General features: G+C 42.9%; 1 protein-coding gene across 1 annotated transcript in view; it reads right to left on the bottom strand.

Annotated features, from left to right (window-relative positions):
• The window catches only part of DOCK5 (dedicator of cytokinesis 5), a 212825-nt gene that overhangs the window by 40208 nt on the left and 153168 nt on the right, over positions 1-19449 (bottom strand). The window contains exons 26-37 of the mRNA XM_081236247.1: positions 19060-19196; positions 17030-17125; positions 14167-14265; positions 10257-10351; positions 8904-8982; positions 7584-7684; positions 5169-5227; positions 4708-4862; positions 3856-3941; positions 2583-2742; positions 1746-1786; positions 1033-1123 (exon numbers count right to left, since the gene is read on the bottom strand). Of these exons, the coding sequence (XP_081092373.1) occupies positions 1033-1123; positions 1746-1786; positions 2583-2742; positions 3856-3941; positions 4708-4862; positions 5169-5227; positions 7584-7684; positions 8904-8982; positions 10257-10351; positions 14167-14265; positions 17030-17125; positions 19060-19196 (1199 nt within the window). The remainder of the gene's footprint in view (positions 1-1032; positions 1124-1745; positions 1787-2582; positions 2743-3855; positions 3942-4707; positions 4863-5168; positions 5228-7583; positions 7685-8903; positions 8983-10256; positions 10352-14166; positions 14266-17029; positions 17126-19059; positions 19197-19449) is intronic.

The following is a 19449-nucleotide window of genomic DNA, read 5'->3' as shown; positions in this document are numbered from 1 at the left end:
AGTACGTGCTCTAGGCTCACTCGTGGGCTTCAGTAGTCGCAGCATGCAAGCTCAGTAGTTGTGGCTCGCGGGCTCTAGAGCGCAGGCTCAGTAGTTGTGGCGCACGGGGTTAGTTTTTCCGCGGCATGTGGGATCTTCCCTGACCGGGGCTCGAACCCGTGTCCCCTGCGCTGGTGCATTCTTAACCACGGCACCACCAGGGAAGTCCCTGTTTCTTCACTTAGAGCATCAGTATTAGCAGCCTGTAAGTTGTGCTCTGCTTCCGCAGGATTCTTAAATAAATGATATGCACCCATATGTTCAAAGCAGCACTATTCACAAAAGCCAAGACATGGAAACAACCTAAGTGTCCATGGACAGATGAGTGAATAAAGATGTGGTACATATATAGTGGAATATTACTCAGCCATAAAAAAGAATGAAGTAATGCCATTTGCAGCAACATGGATGGACCTAGAGGTGATCATACTAAGTGAAGTAAGTCAGGAAGAGAAAGACAAATACCATATGACATCACTTACATGTGGAATCTAAAATACGACCCAAATGAACATATCTACAGAACAGAAACAGACTCACAGAGAGAGAACAGACTTGTGGTTGCCAATGGGAAGACGGAGCGGGGGATGGATGGATTGGGACTTTGGGATTAGAATGGATAAACAACAAGGTCCTAGTGTAGAGTACAGGGAGCTATATTTAATATCCTGTGGCAAACCATAATGGAAGATATGAAAAAAAAGTATACATATGTACAACTGACTCACTTTGCTGTAAAGCAGAAATTAACACAACACTATCAGTCAACTATACTTCAATAAAATTTAAAAGTAAGTAAATAAGTAAATAAATAAATAATAATGGAAATGTTCCCAACCTTGGTCTAAAAACTAGCTGTGCCTATTTAGAAGGTATAAAAACATTCTTGGATAAAAGGGTCCTCCTTGAGTAGGGAACTTTCCCATCAAAATCATACAGGATGTGGTCCCAAAGGGCTGGATGGCTGAAAAATCGCATACCTGATCCACTTACCTGCAGGAGCTCAGCATGTAGGAGGAGTGTGTAGGCAGCTTCGGTGTAGTTCTCACAGTCCCGGTGCAAATCCCGCAGCTTGTACAAGTATCTGGTCAGAATGGGAGAAAGGAGGCATTCTGCTGCCAGGGAGTTGATGGGACATTTGGCTCATGTCACAGCCAGGCGGCAGGAATAGTTTCTTCCTGTTCCTTAAGTCTTTGTGCTGCTTCCTGCCTGTATGTCTTTCCTACTCTACCTGTGCTACTTTGTACTCTTCGTTTAAGGCAGTGATGTTTAAAAACATTTTTTAACGTCACAGACCCCTTTGGGAAGCTCATGAGAGCTAAGGCATGTTTCCCCAGGAAAATGCACATAGTTGACATCCAAGATGCTTTCACGTTCAGGGCTTCCTGCACGCCGGGCTAACAGTCCTTGACAGAGGGTGAATTTCACGTCTTTCCTGTGCTGTTTTCCCTAGTTGCCTGGCCACAGCCCTCTATCCTTTCCTGGAATCCCGACACGATCCTCCCTCTACACTTCCTCGTATTGTACGTACTTGTGTATCTGTCTGAAGCGTTTACCCTTTTAGGAAGAAGGGAGCATATCACACACTTTCTGGTGTCTCTCGAAGCAGCAAGCACGGTGTTGGGGCTTACTGTTTTCATTTATTGGAGAAATAAATCATAAAGCCCCGACATAAACAGCAAAAGCAGACATTTCTTTCAGCTTACCTTATGTAGATGTCCTCTCTCTTCTTTTCTTTGTAAAAATTCTACAAAAAAAGTCACAAAATACCAACACAAAGCCATTATTGATGAGCTTGCCACAAAAACGGACAAACCACTACTTGCACTTTTCAAGTGTCACTTTTCCAAAGACTTTATTCTTTCCCTTTAACAAATACCCCTAAGAAAATAAGGAAGTGACAATTTATAAAGCAGAAAAGTTGAATTCTTTTAGGACCAGGCTTCTGGGAAATGTGAGGGAACCTTCTAGGTGAATAGACAGCTGGGTCATACCCACGTCACCTGATATTCTGTTTTCTCAAGGACTCAGAGGCGGTAGGTTCTTGATTTATATGAAGAGGAGTGTATGGCAGCCTAAACCTCTGAGGTCTGTGGTCCCAGTTACAACTGTCTAAGGAAAGGCAAGACCACAGGGTTCTACCACCTAGAGGATTTCATGGACTAATTCTCTGCTCATGGTATATTGTTTTTAACGCATTTTCGTCTGTGTCGAATAATCCCAACAATAAAGCAACCACATAAAAACAAGACAGGCTGAGGATGGCCTTCGGTAAGAGAGTTGAGTCAAGAGCTTATGTTGCATTTTTCATCCCTGTTTCCACATTTATCCTCAAGGTCTGAGGCAGCTGGCATCTGTGAGTTCAAAGCTGAGTTGGCCATTCCAATTAGACTCAGCAGGACACGGACTCTGGAAAGGTGGTCCCAGGGGACCTTTTTGTCTGCCGGATCTACTTAGAGCTGCGCCATGGGGGGCAGGGGCAGCCGGGCACTGCCCTCTCACCATCCCAGAGGCATGGCACGTCCCAGGGGCGTGGCACGTACCAGCACGTTAACGGTACAGCTCATGCGGTTTTCCTTGCTCTCATCATGCATGATAATGGTTCTGTAGTCCAAGAGATTCTCTAAGAGGCTGCTGACCAGGAGTGCGAATACTTCTCCGGAGCTGGAGAGGTATTTATGTTTCCGGCAATGTTCTAGAAGTCTGTGGGGCAGAGATAGAGACAAATGCCCATGTCCCACACGGTGACTCCAGCACCACCTATGAGCGCTGTCCATGGTCCTGGCAGCAGGTGGCGCCAGACTAGGAGACATACACCCTTTCTTGTAACTCCAGTCTATGCTAGCCTGGGTCCTGCACTTACAAGGCTACTCGCTGTTACTCAAATTCTACGTTTTCTTTAGGTCTGTAGCTCAAACCCTATCATCACTGAGGATCCCAGCCCACTATGCCCTTCTTTGAATTTCTATTTGTATTTGTTTTTGTCTTCTGTCAATACCACAGAATTGAGAACCTTTGCCCAAAAAGTTTTGTGTGTGCCATCTGATCGCTCTACTCATTGAAAGGACCATCTTTTCTCCGTCTTTATTCTCCCTAAGGCATCTTCAGGGCATCCTGAGGGAACTCTGGAGAATCTTGGACTGATGCCCAGCCTAGAGGAACCTAGGAACCTACTACACTGCTAGACATGTGGCTCTTTGGATGAAAGTGGGAGACGCCGGCTTCCCTGGTGGCGCAGTGGTTGAGAGTCCGCCTGCCAAAGCAGGGGACACGGGTTCGTGCCCCGGTCCGGGAAGATCCCACATGCCGCAGAGCGGCTGGGCCCGTGAGCCGTGGCCGCTGAGCCTGCGCGTCCGGAGCCTGTGCTCCACAATGGGAGAGGCCAAAACAGTGAGAGGCCCGCGTACCGCAAAAAAAAAAAAAAAAGTGGACCTTGAAATGTTTTTCCCTTCTCCTTTAAATTATTGCTTCGAAGCCATAATTAGAGGTGCTAGTGCTTTTGTCAAAGTTCAGCATTTCAAACACTGGGCAAAATGCCACTACTCTGTCCATCGCCCTCTCTCCTCAATCTGCTCTGTTCTCGAGGGCCAGGCTGGCCAGGAAAACATAAATATTTGACTCACAACAGATAAACAAATGTCAGCAGTGGATGGTGTAAACTCCATGAACCCCCCCCCCACCCACCGAGAACCATTCATGGTGGTGACCCCAGGGATGCTGAGACTACTCGATTGGTCGGTAAGGGCAGCAGAAGCCTGCTTTTCTCCATCACTAAATGATGCAATCAACGTGAGATTTTGTTTCTGAAATACTCACAGTTTTTCCAGAAGGACCTTGTATTGTTCATCTCCTCTTCCCCCTTCCACCTCTTGGTCCAGCTTTGTGATCAACTCATTCTCAAACTGAAAGCAGAGGCGGAATTTCACAGGAGAATGCCACATTCTCAGAAGAGGACATGAAAGACATCCAGCCAAGTTTTCTAGATTGGACCCAACCCCTTTACTGAATTGTAAACTAATTCCAACATACATAGAGGAAGACCCCACTTCACATCATCCATGAATATCAAAACTTCCTAAAGCAGCCTTGTGCTACTCTGTCTTTTGCTTTATATTTACAGAAAAAAATTACCCCAAACATTATTATCTAATCACAACTATGCATACAAAAATAGCTTAATGATTCTAATTTTCCATTTTATTTTTGGCTCTTGTCGAAGTCTTGACAATGGGATTGCTTTGGCAGAGCTTCATAGCTGCAAAATCTTCCATTCAATACTAATATACTGTATAGATAAGGAAATTGAAGCACAGGAAAAATATATCAGGCAGACTAAGGTCTCAAAGCTAAAGGCCCCTGCACCATTCCCTCAATCCACTGCAATATTTGCAAGAGATAGGATTAAACTGCATGAAGTCAAATTTTAATTATCCAGAGATAAGAGTGCTTCTTTAGGAAACACACGCAGCAGAAAAGGCTGCTCCTAGGGCCTTGGTTGGACTATCTGATCCTATGCCTAATCGCTTTACAAAATAAAACGCAAAAAAAGAAGTTTTTAGATCACCTTTGATTTGTTTTATTCAGGCTACTGCTTCTCTATATAGAAAGAAAATAAATAAGAGGTGACTCTACGTGCATTAGTAAGACGACAGGTCCACCACTCCTTACCATATGGAAATTGCCATTTCCACTGAAATTGAACTCACACTGCATCATATCAAAGAAAATGGGGATGGTGGCTTTCCGGAGCTCTACTTCGGGGGTCAGTGTGACCTCCAGAATGGGACCCACCATGGATGGGATGAATTTGATTTTGTGGGGACCTGAAATGAAAGTAAGTGAGGACATGAAAAAAAATAATTTCACCAGAAGTAAAGTGCTACAATCTTCCTCCACAGGGCCCATAAGAAAAGAAAAAGTTTATGTGGGTAAATCAATTCAGAAGTGAGTGACTAAGTATTGTTTTCTGTTAACAAGTGATGTCGTAAGAGACCAACAAGTCAACTTGCACTTGCAGACACACAGAGAAATCCATCTCAGGATTCTCGGAATTAAAATGGAAAAGAATTCATCGTGGGATGCGTGTCACCCAGGAGTGGTGTGGGGGCCTGTTTGGGTTATACACTCACCCAGGTTATACCACATGTCCCGGATCCTAAAGCCGATTTCCTTTCTCATGTCCCCGTATCTAGGAAGAAGATCATAAACCAGGAGAAAGATGTGCAGTGGAAACGAGAACACATAATACAATGATGAGGGAGGTAAAAGAGCCTGTGTTCCTCTAGGTCACGATTAAGGTAGGTCTCGAAGCAAAATCACACTAAGAGATGTGGTCGAGGGACTTCCCTGGTGGTCCAGGGGTTAAGACTTGTGCTCCTACTGCAGGGGGTGAGGGTTCGATCCCTGGTCAGGGAACTAAGATCCCACAAGGAGATGTGGTCGATACCGAAAAAAGCCCCCAAGAACTGAGCCACAGAGAGGTGGGGGGGGCTTTCACAGCAGGAGGAAGACCAAAGTAAGTGTCAAAAAATCACGGAGAAAATGAGATTAACAAATTTTATTGAAGAGCGAAGAGTGAGAAACACTCTGGTTGCTCTTAAGCGAAAAAATAAAATAAAACACAACAAACACTGAAGAAAAGGAAGATGAATGAGGGGTGACTTATACAGTAATGTGGCTGGCGTTTATATACTTCTATTTGAGTAACCCTCATCCACACCAGGACGCTCTTCAAAGCACTCACATTGGGAATCTCTAGACATACATTCTCAGTGGGGGTGACAGTGTCCCTGAAGGGGTGAAAATTGGTGCATGGGGGCAAAAAAAACCTTCCTGTTTTTATGTATAAAGTACAGATATACATTGAGTACATAAACTGATATATGGTGTATCTGTGGTATTAATATTTCATGGGGGGGTGATTAGAAAAACATTTGCTAAAAAGGTTCCTTACAGGAGTTGACAATGGAGGAAAAAAGAGTAGAGAAGCATTGATCTAGACAGTGGTTCTTGGGCGGAGGTGAATCAGAGTCACCTGAAAATCTCTTAAAGAATACATATGCCTAGGGCTACCCCACACCATATACCATATCAGAGGCTGGAGGCTTAGAAAATAGAAATAGGGTGGGTCAAAAGTAGATGCTGTAAATGTTCCCAAGGAGTTAGAACATGGACTTATGACCTACCCTGCCAGCACGGTTCTATGTTTTCTACTTATGATACTATTGCATCAAACATCTTTTTTTTCAAATTCTTGCTTTGGAAGTGTCTTCAGAAGCCAGTATAAAAATATATTGAAAAATTTTTCTTACTATTCCCATTTAACAAAGGTACCTAAGCTAATTTTATTATTATTATAGAAGCATATGTGGTCCATGTCCGGCACATAATAGATAATAAATGATAACTATTCTTATTGCTTATTAATACTACTGTTGATGCTTTTACTAAAAATTAGAGAAGTCTTGAAAAAAAATTCATTCACATTCCTATAAGCTTAATATAAATGTTTTTTATTTCCTAAGGTTTATCTTGGCCCATATGCATATATATTTTTACATGGATTGTACTTACAGTCCCACTTTCCTTTGACCAAAACCAGAATCATTAATCCTAACTAGCCACTTTATTTATCAGACTTGGTGTCAACTCATTTCACTTATGGTCATTTAACCAAAATCAAATACATCCTTGAATGAAGTTATGTCATTTAAGGTATTCTAAAGAATAAGATTAAGGTGTCCACCTTAAAAATCAAGTATCTCTTGATACCCACCCCACAAGGAAATCTACAAAACAGGTTTTACTTTTATCTTTGGAAGTGCAATCACTAAATCTCAATCCCTTAGCCATCAATCTTAGTATTTTAGGGAGGAGCTGGAGGGAAGCTAAATAATTTGCCTAGAGTCCCAGACATGCTAGCAGGGGAACAGAACTAAAATTCACAGCTTTTAAATGATAAATTTCTCAAGTTCTATTTAATTACACAGCCTTTGAGTTCCCAGGCTCTCAATGAACTTCGAAACAGACTTGAGGTGAAAGCAATGGAAGTCTTCCCTAAATCTTTCATCACTCTTGCACACAGGTCCATTTTGAATTCTGAGCCAGGAATCTGGAGGGTGTTTTTAGGTGATGTGTTACTCTTGGCTTCTCTGCTGAAGTGACTGAAACTGGGAGGTAGACCAATGGTGCCAAAGGAGTCTGCTCTGTGAAGCATGAGACAGAGGCACTATGCCTGCAATTTGGACAAGCTGCCAGCAGATGGCAGCTGTTCCTGGTGATGGGAAGACTGGCTGGCTTCAGTGTCTCTTTATGTAGAGATTCTATAATAGAATGTGATGGTTGATTTGAAAATGAATGCGCCCCTGAGAAGAGATGTGAATCTGGGGAAATCTGAGGTCTATTAAATGATTATTTTAAGACCTATCTCACTAACAACACAGGTAGCCACTGAACAGTAATTTCTGTGATACCAAAACTCCTGCTCCAAATAGAAATGGAAGAATCGCCTTCCCAATCACAAGCAAGTTTAAGAGGACACTTACTTTTTTACAATTTTGTTGCGCTTGGCTTGTGAGAATGTTTCAAGCTGAAGGGACTCATGGGTGAGAAAAGCGACTGCCAAATGGAAGTAATTGTTCCAGAGCTGTTCAAAATTAATGATGTGGGTGAAAAGAAACAGAAAATAACATTAATATGGATCATAATAAAACAGTGTCACATGGTACAAATGCACTCGCCAGAAATTAATGGGAAAAAAATCCAAAATAAAATCCACGGGACTTCCTTTTCTCTCCTGTGTTTCAATTATTCATCCCTGAAAGTTTTAATGCTTTATTAAATATCAAGCTTTTAAAAATAATCCAAACTATTATATTTGTCTTTACTCCTGGGATAAAGGAAAATTGTTGCCAAGAAGTGTACCTATTTATAGTAAGTAGTTTGGCAATACTTATCAAAAGCCCTGACAATCTGCCAAATTTCTGACTAGTAAATACTTTAGGACTTTATCCTGATAACATATTTACGGGTATTTAAAAAAATATTTAAAACAAGGAAGGCCCTCACAGTGCTATTGAACATAATAACAGAAAATGGAAACAATCTAAATGCTCATAAGAATAATTTGGTTAAATAAACCATGGTCCAGCCATACAATGCACTGTATTCAGCCATTAAAAATACTATGAAAATATTTATTATCATCGAAAATATCACAGAAAAAGTAAATAAAGTAGATTAACAGGTTACCAAAGAACTGTACAGCTTGATTCCATTTTGGCATAGGTACTTATGTGTGTGTGTGTATAAATACACACACGTATATAACCATTTTGATATATATACACACACACATATAAAAACATATGTATATACACACATAAACATGTATATGTATATGCAATATGTATATATAATCTCCTCTGCTTGTGACACTCTACTTCCAACGTTCCATAGATACAAACGCAGGCCATATCACAGCAAAAGCACATCACCAACAAAATGTACCCTGTAACAGAAGCAGGACCTTGTCTGCCTTCACCAGGGCCTAGAATAGTGCCCTGTACATGTAACTCTCTAATATTTGTTGGATGAATGAATGAATGAATGAATGAATGAAGATGGAGCTAGTGATCACCAGTTTTGCTATCACTTTGGACTTTCAAACAGGTGTTTATACAAACTGCTCTTCGGACACTAAACCGTTTGTAGGTAGAGGAATACCTGCATGCTTACCTGCAAGCAGGTGTGTTTGTGTGTATCTGTGTTATGATAAAAAATCTGAGGCGATGTTTTCCAAAATGAAACGGTTCTCTTGATTTGGCTGAGAACTCAAGGAACTTCTAGGTGAGTCTCATGCTTACCTGAAGTTCAAAGCTTGCCTGATCCATGAAGAATCTTGTGAGAACCTCAGCAAACTGATTTATGGCACGGAGGAAAACCCTAGGGGAGGAAAAACACACTGGATAAAGAAGGCAACTTCATGCTCTTTGCAACATTTTCCATCTACGTTAAAAGCCAAAGCAAATCAAACCTGGACTTGGCAACCTAAGACCTTTAGATCTATCAAGGTCCTTAGAGATCAACAACAGCACATTCTACAGAGAAGGTCACTAAAGATCAGTTTCTTGAACTGACTACTAGCACAGTTCAAGGCTGCATCACAATTTAGCCAGTTCAGCGTACAGCTCAGAGGACAAGCCAGGGCTCCTGAGCCTCAGACCAAGGCTCCTTTTGCTCCATTGTGATGCTTACGCTTTAAAGTCTAGGACTTCAGATGCAATTGTTTCTCTAATCTGTACATAGTTGGGAAGGGTTTTTCTAATCAGGTATCAGGACCACGGAGAGTTAACAATAATGCTTATCATAATGATTTACTTTATTTAGCTCTTTAAAAATCCTGAATCTCTTTTAGTATCTGTATTCAGTCCATTTCACTTTCATTCAACAAGTCTTTGTTGAGGACCAGCAACTGCTAAGCACTGGCTTAGGTTCTGCCTTGAAAGAATGGTTCCTGGTCTTAAGAAATCTACAACTTGGATTGCAACCTGTAAATGGAACCACGACAACAAACAAAGAATATGGAAAATTCTAGGAGGGGGTACCAAAGAGGTATGCGAAAATCAAAAGAAGAGAAGGTGACATCCAGATCAGAACGGCTTCCTTTGGAGATGGCATTTGAGAAGGACCTTAAGGAATGGGAGGCATGTTGATGGCCAGAGACAATGGGGCAGACACTGCAGGTGGAAGCAGCAGTGTGAGTGGAGGCACAGAACATGTTCAGGGTCAGGGTCAGGGTTAGGAGGGAAGAGGCCAGTTTGATTGGAGGGCAAGTTGTATATAGAGGGAAACAGTGGAAGACAAGGCTAGAAAAGCAGGGTGGGCCAGGATGCAGAGGCCTTGAATGTCAGGATGAGGAAGGCCATATGGAGACACTGAAAGACACCTTGCAGAGTTGATGCTGACAATCAACATGAAAGCAATGAGGAGGTTACAGCAGAAAGAAGAGAGTAGAGAGCCCAAGTCGGAGTGACCACAGTAGCCTGCATGGAATCAAGAACAGGAGCACGTAAACCAGGACCACGAAAGCGGGGGGAACCTTACTTTACAGATGGTGGACTTGAAGCAAAGAGATTTAACATGATTCACAAGGGTCAAAACATAGTTTCCAGACCCAAGTTTTCAAATGCCTCTGGCCCTGCGATGGTCGGTCTCACCTGTTCTGTGTCATATTCATGACCATCCAGTCTTTGGCGTAGACGTTCTTTCCAATTAGATCCTTAAACATGATAAAAGTTTCCATGAGGAAGTCCTGCAGAAAACAAAGGAGGAATGGTTGGGGGAAAAGTGGGTTACGCTTCATAAGCCTTTCCTCCAGGACACTGACGTAAAGGAAGGAACACGATGGCCCAGGTCCCATAACAGTCTATCTTTTGAGTAAGGTTTATAGGGATAACAGAGTTGTGTTTTTTTTAATTTTCTTTTATATTGGAGTATAGCTGATTAACAATGTTGTGTTAGTTTCAGGTGTACAGCAAAGTGATTCAGTTACACATATACATGCATCTATTCTCTTTCAAATTATTTTCCCATTTAGGTTATTACGGAATATTGAGCAGAGTTCCCTGTGCTATACAGTAGTTTCTGGTTGGTCATCTCTTTTAAACATAGCAGTGTGTATGCAACAGAGCATTCTTACAGGGATCCTATGATTTGATGTTTACATCATATAATCTGATAAGGAAGAGAAAGATTAAAAAATTGTCTGTATTTTATAAATGATAAAACTGAGACTGTTGAAAAATGAAATGACTGGCTTAAGGCCATAGAAAGCAAGAAGCTGGAGAGCTGGGAAGAGACCTTGGGATTCTGGATCCCAAGTTTAGAGCCATAATATCTTCAGTCCTCGGCTGCCAATGTTGTCTGAATAGATCTACCATACTTCAAATGAATTTACCAACAACTGTGAGAAAACTGATAACTGTTTTTTTTTTAACTTTTTGGTGTCTTTTAAAAATTGAGTTACAATTAACATACTAACATATTATATTAGTTAATTAATATTAACATAATATTATATTAGTTTCAGGTGTACAACATAGTGATTCGATGGTTTTATACATGAGGAAATGATGCCCACGATAAGCCCAGTTACCATCTGTCACCGTACAAAGTTGTTACAACGTTGCTGACTGGATTCCCTCTGTGTACATTACATCCTGGGACTTCTTTACTTTACAGCTGGAAGTTAGGATCTCTTAATCCCCTTCACCTCTTTCATCCATCTCTCTACCCTCCTTCCCTCTAGCAACCACCAGTTTGTTCTCTGTATCTGCGTCTGAGAAAACTGATACTTCTAATAACTCTGCGTCCAATTCTCCCTTATTATTATTAGAACGGAACAAAAATGCTATAAATAAGAAGCAGAGACATGATTCTTCCTCTTCCAGGAACGTTACCATGCGTAGCCTGGGGGGAGGGTCCTAAATGGTCCTTAAAAAGAGATTATAGCAGTGGATCATCATGTCTGTAAAAACTAATAACAAAAGCCCAGTATTGAAAAAAAAAACCAGCTATTCGACTCAAAAGAGGGCTAAGGGGAAAAAGGAACTCAGAACAATCGGGCTAAAAATCAAAGCTAAAAAGTTTGGAAAGCTTTTTAATTTATTAGTTAGTTAAATTTAGACATTTTTCCGCTCAGATTCCTGAAATGAAAATCCAGTCCAATTTCTCTGGCACTAAACCGTGCAGTTCTAGCTCATGAATGACATCATATACAGAAAGAACACGGGGCTTGGGAGGCAGGGGGCCTGGGTTCTATTTCTAACAATATTCCTCTGAGACCCCAGTCCTGTTGGCTAACCACTACACTTCGGATGCCCAACAGCATAGGAATGGGAGCAATTCCAGCTCTCAAGTCTGTGCTACTTCCTTCTGGTTCAATGGAGAGTCAAACTTTTCTAGCCTCCATTCTGAAATCATAGACATAGTTCACAAGTTTTTCAGTTTTTCATCATCCATTTTAGGTGCATCCATTACTTATTAACTTTTTTCCTCAAGTCAACAGGAGTTGATGGTTTGTGAAACAAGGATGTAGATGCCGGTCATCTATTCTGACGCCAACTCTATATTCAACTCTAGTGTTCTCAGTGAACTGTAAACAGTGATGATATAATAAAGGCAGTTCACAGATAACCCCAGGCCTCACTTTAGCTACCACTTCCCGAAGTCTTTCAAGTGATTTCTTCAGAAGCAGCAGGAGCGAGAGAAAGGACAGTCCACTGGAGGTCAAAGGGCTTAGCTGTACCCTGCAGTTCTGCCACTGATGACTACTGTTCCCTTGGGGACAATAATCCTCTTTTAATTAGATGACGCAGGAGAAGAGCTCACCACTGTCCTGGAAAATAGGAGTTAAATCTGGTTTGGTTTTTTTTCTTCTTCTTTTTGCTTACTTAAAGGAGCCAAATTGTCAAGAGTTTGAATTTAGTATAACTTTCTTTATTCTTCCTGCTTTCAGAAGGAAATCTGAAAAAAAGTCACTAAACTATTTTTATATTAGTTTTATCTTACATAATAATAATATAATATTATATATGTAATGATAATGTAACATCATTATCATTATTATAAGTAGTTGGTTCTCATAGCTAGTAACACATGCCAGGCACAAAGTGAGGCATTTTCCGCATGTCCACTCATCAATACATTAACTACCTCCTGCCCCCAGGTGGGTACCATCCTACAGAGAAGGAAATTGAGGTTTAGTGAGGTTAGACAGCTTGCCCCAAATTTCACAGAGGGAAGCAGAATAGCCAGAATTCAAACCCAGGTCCAGGTGTTCTAAAGCCTGTGTTCTTAAACCCACTACGGAGGAGAAACACTGCTACCCTCGGCTTCCACCTCTCCCCACCTCTCCCCTCTTCCTAATTCTCTCGCCCAGATCTCTGCAAACACAGCTACAGATCGCTACAGATTCCTGTACCACGCTGCCAGCCAGAGCATGGCCTACGTGGAGGTCCACATAGGACTCCAGACTAAGCCCCATTAAGTCCTTTATTTTTGTCCAGGACAGTGCTCTGAGGGTTCATCACTGGATCGATTACAACTAATAATAATAAACAGTACAATTTCTTGTGTGTTTTTCCATCATGTAGACCTCACAGAAGGGAGAGTGACTGGCAGAGAAAGAGCTGGATATCCTTGGGTGTACTGGCCACATGGTATCAGTATAATAAAGGCAGAAAGTGGAAAATCTGGAGCATAAAGAAAATTGGAATATGCACGAATGATGCGAACTTACCCAGAGCAAAGATGAGTGCAATGAGACCTTGCCTGTTAATACAGCTCCCTGTCCAGCCCACTACTTCACAAGATAAGACAATACCTTCAGGGTTTTTTTTTTTTTTGGCCATGCAGCTTGTTGTATCTTAGGTCCCCGACAAGGGATTAAACCCAGGCTACGGCAGTGAAAGCACCAAGTCCTAACCACTGGACGGCCAGGGAATTCTCATCTTCAGGGATGTTTAACAGCCACTAACAATTCCCTGAAGGGAAGGATCCTGGGGAAGCAGCCAGAGATCTAACTTAGCCTCTTGGGCCACCTTTGGCTGTATGCTTAATTGTAACTAGGAGAACAATTTTCTTGTTTAAAACAGAAGAGAATGGAATATTTTCAACTGACAATAACTTACAACTGTTACCTGGGGCAGGTATTACCTCTTTTTGTTTCCCTCTCCAGGGAATACTGAAAAGGATGACATCAACCACATCTTAAAAGACCATGAACATCCCTGCCTCCTAAAATCCTTGCCAGGGCATGGGTGACTACTGTCCCTGAAAATGAGACACTGTCCTCTGCTGAGAGCAAAAGAGGTCACCCAAATGTTTCTAAATATGGGCTCTCTCTAAATCCAAGAGACGTAGGTGGCTGCGTGAGGACCTCCTGGTATATGGACTGTACTCTTCTTCAAATCCTGTGGCAGAGAAAAACTCTCCCTCTTGTAATCCCTGTGGAAAGCGCCACGGCATTCGGAGGTGTGTGGGAAGAGAACCCTAGACTCATGATGCTCAGTTCTGCCAAAATATGAGAAGTCTTAAAGTTACCAGGATCCAATGAAGACAACTTACAATAATGTCTTGTCTGGTCTTGAAAGTGCTGATGTAGTGGCTGTAGTGGCTCTCGTCCATCTGCCGCAGGATGGCAATCATGCAAGCAATGAAACTCCCCTGGAAGGAGACCGAAAACACAAATCCCAGCTCCTTAGACCACCAACTGACAAAGCAAGATTTGGGTGCATGTACTTTGGTTTTCCCCACCCAATTAACTATGCAGGGACCCCAGCACGCTGGAAACATACTGCATTCTAAAGGTCCAAAGGCATGTGCTTTGCAGTTTCTGCTAAAAATAAGGTCCTTCCAGGTTTGAGTGAAGCAGTGTGGAGGGCTTCACTCATCCTATGAATAGCCATGACCTCTGAAATCCTGTAGGCCAGGGGATACTGACTGTAAGATCTCAGCTAGATGACTAGTTAAGCTATAACAACTTGCAGACCCTGAGTTGCTTGTTGAGACCGAGGTGTAATAGAGAAATCCAGGGAGAAACGTCCAAAGTATTTAGATCATTTAAATAAATTTGAGCTTGGAGGAAAGCAAAGAGGAAAAAGAGAGGTCGTAAAACTGACTGGACGAGCAGAAGAGAGGCTAGGAGAGCTCCCTGCTGGACCACTTCCATGTCATTCCACCAGCTCTAGAATCCTTTGGCCAGTGATTCCTAGCATGTTATGCTGTGTAATTGTGGACCTGGTTTGAAGAAAGGGATCGGATAATTAGATGGTTACCATCATTTCCATTGTTGAGGCCAGGAATTACATATTCAGCTTGCTTTCCCCTAATCCAACCATATTTGAGCCACAGACTTAATTTTCTAGCCAGAGGGCAAGTATCTAAGGTAGTATCCTCTTGTATTCATATAGTTATGAAAACAACACAAATTTAAGTGAACTTGGCACAGAGGAGATGAAAATACAGCTGTTCCTGGGATGGAGAGAATAACTTCCTAAACACAAAAACAGTGAAATACTATCCATGTACACCTCTCTCTGAATGAATGTCTGTCTTAGGTCTCTTTTGTTTAAAAAAGTTTATTTTTCTAATTATAAAGTGATGTAAATTTATTGTATTAAGGCTTTGATATATATTGCCAAACCGGCATATAGTTTGCATTACCATCAGCACCTAACACTATTTGTTTCTCCAGGCCTTTGCCAAGTGTTTGTCCAAATTTTACCCTTTCAGGAAAGCCTGTTTTTTATTCTGGCTGCACCACGCGGCTTGTGGGATTCTAGTTCCCTGACCAGGGATCGAACCTGGGTCCCTGGCAGTGAAAGTGTGGAGTCCTAACCACTGGACTGCCAGGGAAGACCCAGGAAAGCCATTCTTAATCAGCTTACATAAATTGTAACTCTTCTACCCTAACTCCCCTTATCCCACTCATTTTTTTCTCCATAGCACTTACAGCCTTCTAAATACTCTGCCATTTATTTTTTTGTTAATGTTCTTGCTAGAATGTAAGCTTCTCTAAGGTAGTGATTCCTGTCTGTTTTGTTTCCTGATACACCCCCAGCATCTAGAACAGTGGCTGGCTTACAGTAGTTTCTTAATACATATCTGTTGAATAAATGGTTTTTATTTACCATAGCAATTTGGGATAGTTCTTTTTCTCTGTCCTCTGATTAAAATCTAATCAGAGATTTTAGCATCACAAAGGATGCACCTTCAGTAAAACATGCTCCATCTTAATGATGATACAACTTGGCCTTTCAACAGTTATCTCTGGTCTCAATCACACTTTTTATCTGACATTTAATAGACATAACAGGCGGAGAATAAGAGGCCAGGGCAACACTGGCATTTCTAACAGCATGCTAATCCCAAGTTCTTTAAACGGTTTTTCCTTGAACCACAAGGGCTGGATGGTACCACAGGGCACCGATTTATAAGCACACTAAATATCACGGGGAATATGATGCGAAGGGGAAAACTGACTTTATCAGAATTCCTCTCATGGTGACTACAGTGCAGAGTTGGGAACATAACTTGGTGAGCTGCTGGGGGTGGGCATGGCTGACAGCGTGCAAGGCGCTGCCTCCAGGCTGGTTGCCCAGGGCCAAAGCCCACCTCAGTCACCTGGTGGTTGTGTAACCTTGCTCAGGTTTTTGCACGTTTCCTCATTTGCAAAATGGAGATTAGTGTGACTTTCAATGAAATATAAAGTGCTTTAGATAGTTTCTAGCACACACACAAAAATGAGCTAACAGTGACTACTACCGTTATCATCACGCTGGCTGGACATACTGATACCATTACTGTTATCATTAACAAAGGCAGATCCACACAAAGCATGCGTACATTGAGAACTACAACTAAACTGCTTGAGACAATAGAGGAAATGCTCAATGTAGTCAGCTAAACCCCTAATTTTCTGCTCACCAAGGCTCATATTTTCCTGAAATAAAATATGAAGCAAATATTTAAAGAGCATTAGGTTGAATGGGTCCCAAGTTCTCAGTCCACCTAGGGTGCCCGCACATCTCAGTGGGTCTCTGCTTTAATATATTATAAGCGGCGTTTGCGTCACCTTCCATATGAGCAATACTCCTTATGATTTGTATTGGCGAGATCCTTTCAAATTCTCCATTTGCCTCCCCTACCTCCCTGGGGGATAATTTTCCCTCAAGAGAAAATCAGCATCAGAGTTCCTCACAGTCATAACGAAGAGTCACTCATCCAGGGCGGGCTGTAAAGCTCTAGACCCCCTTTATTTCCCGCGGCAGCTATGCCACCCAGCCCGCAGCGCAGACTGGAAACTGAGATGGGAGGGGCCTGCGTGAAGTTGGCCTCAAGACACTGCCCCCCAAAGCCCCCCAGTGGGCAGGTGGGATGGGACACTAGGAAGCTGTGGTGGCTGTGTGGTCCCCTGGGCGACACTCACGATGTGGGGAGACTCTCGGCTCATCCCAATCACGGTCCGGTTGATCCTTCTCAGCAGCCGTTCCATTATCAGCTGTACGTGCAGCGCCGTGGGACCCTGAAGGGGAAACAAAGGGATGGACACCACACTTCTTCTGATTCAGCTTCACTTTTAAAGAGACCTTGGACTGCTGAGAGTTCTCCTTCACTCTCATTCTGGCTCTTCAGTACAAGGCAACCTCTTGTCCAAAAGGGGGAAACATTGTCACAGAACGATGCATAATGTTATTAAGGAATCTGCTGAACATAATTGGTTCTAACATTTAAAAGATGAACGTGGAGAGGCAGGGGAAGAAAGCTTCTCTAATGATCCAGCTCATCTGGGCTCGCTGAGAGCTCCCTGGAGCCAGCAACTCAACAGTTTATGGGGACTCCCGCTAGCACGAGGCACTCGGTCCTGATGCTGAGTAGATCAGGTTACACAGCACAATTTGGCACATGAGTGGGAAGCAAAAGGCGAAAACATGAAGTTCTTGCTACCTCCTCTCTAGGATGTAAAAAAACGAGAAACTCAAGTCAAGGAGATTGTTATGGACTGATCATTCGCATTCAAAATGCCTGTGTTGAAGCTCTAACCCCTAACGTGATGGTATTTGGAGATGGGGCTTTTGGAGATAGATAATCAGGTCATGAAGGCAGGGCCTGGGACTGCTAGGTTACTATCCTTTATAAGGAGAGACACCTGAGAGCTTGCCCTACCAAGGAAAGGCCGCGTGAGGACACAACGAGAAGGTGGCCATCTGCAGGACAGGAAGAGGGCCTCACCAGGACCCAACCATGCAGGCACCCTGACCTTGAACTTCCAAGCCCCAAGAACTATGAGAAATAAATTTCTGTTGTTTAATCCACCCAGGCTGCAGTATTTTGTTTCGGCAGCTCGAGCAGGCTAAGACGGGGATTTACTATTCTGACTCTGTCATGTGTGACCATGAGCAATTATTTAACTTTGTGGAGCTTCCATTTTCATTGCTGCGAGAAAACAAAGAAAAGATCCCGTACAGGAATTAGCTGGGCTGATGCACCCAACAGTGCCTCATGAATGTTCAGTCTTCCTTTCTCCTCCTTTCTTTTCTTGTGGTTTGATGCTATACTCCTTCAGCTCCAACTTATCGATATTCAAGTTGCCTTTTCAAAGCCTTTACCCACTATTGCTTCTTGACAGATATTCGAATCTCCTGCTTAATGCTTCAAACAACTAGATCACTGCTACTTATGTAACTTTATTAAAACACCAAGTATCGTTAGCATCCCCTCTCCCCCACCCTTCCTTCTTTCCTTCCTTGCTTTTTATTATTTCTCTGCTTGCTTCCTATTTCTTTAAATGAAAGTGATTCATAACACCTGCCTCTCTGTAGGAACATGGGTGCCGTGTAGCCATCATGGCGGGTAGCGACTATGGTTTGTCTTTGACTGGAAACATTCTGCAAAGTTCTCCAGTCTCTTGAGTGGAGGCTATGACGGGTCTATCTCTAGAACATGGAAAATCTAGGCAGTGTGGTCCCAGGTTTTTTGAGGGGGAGGAGATGAGGTGAGATTAAAAAAGAAAAAAACCACATCATTTCTACTAGGCTCCAGAAGGAAGGATCAGTTTCAGAGAGTACATAAAATGAGAACTTCTCAGAAGCTCCGGTACATCTACAATAGTGCTGCCAGGTATCGGAGGTATAAGAGGGTAGAGGTTTCTACCTAACAAGCCTAAACAGTGCTCTGGATCTGAAAAGTCCTCAGCAGGATCTCAGTGATGGGCAAACTGGGCCAATCAGGAAAATCAGCCAGTAGCAGCCCCAGCAGTAGGTGGATCTCCCTGGACCTAGATTTGCATGACAGATTCTAGTCGGGAGAAGCCTCTCTAAACACCTCTAAAATGGGTGCAGCCTGCCCCAGTGCCCAGGTTCTCAACTGCCTGGGACTAGGAGAGCCGTGCAGTGGTTCCTGTCCCAGGCCATGGGACCAGTGTACGCTCTGCTCTGCATCAGCAGCTCTTTGACTCACCACATCCTTCCTGTCCAGAACTTCCAGGAGGTAGCTCAGAAGCTGCGAGCTGGCCTCATGGTCAGGCTTGCTGGAGTTGTCGTCTAATTGGCCGCTGAGCTGGTCTATCAGCAGAGGCAACAGCACGTCTCTGCACTCTGAGGGGGAAAATGCAGACCACTCACCAGCTGTGGGAGTGCCCCCCCCCCACTGCCTGGCTCCTTCCTGCAACTCCCTCTCTGCCTGTCCCCCCCCGGCTCCCAGCTCTGCACTCAGCCCTGCAGGGGCTCCTCCAGGCCACTGAGGAGCATGTGGTTTTAGGCACGGAACATTAGCCCTGTACCTTGACCTTAAAAACAAAGAAAATCCCACCTATTGTGGGTCCATGTAGGCAAATGTTTAAAGTATTTA

The sequence above is a fragment of the Mesoplodon bidens genome (assembly GCF_964165515.1).
Source record: "Mesoplodon bidens genome assembly, chromosome: 6".
Lineage (NCBI taxonomy): Eukaryota > Metazoa > Chordata > Mammalia > Artiodactyla > Ziphiidae > Mesoplodon > Mesoplodon bidens.
Note: the sequence above shows the minus strand (reverse complement) of the source record. Positions and strands in the feature narration are given on the sequence as shown.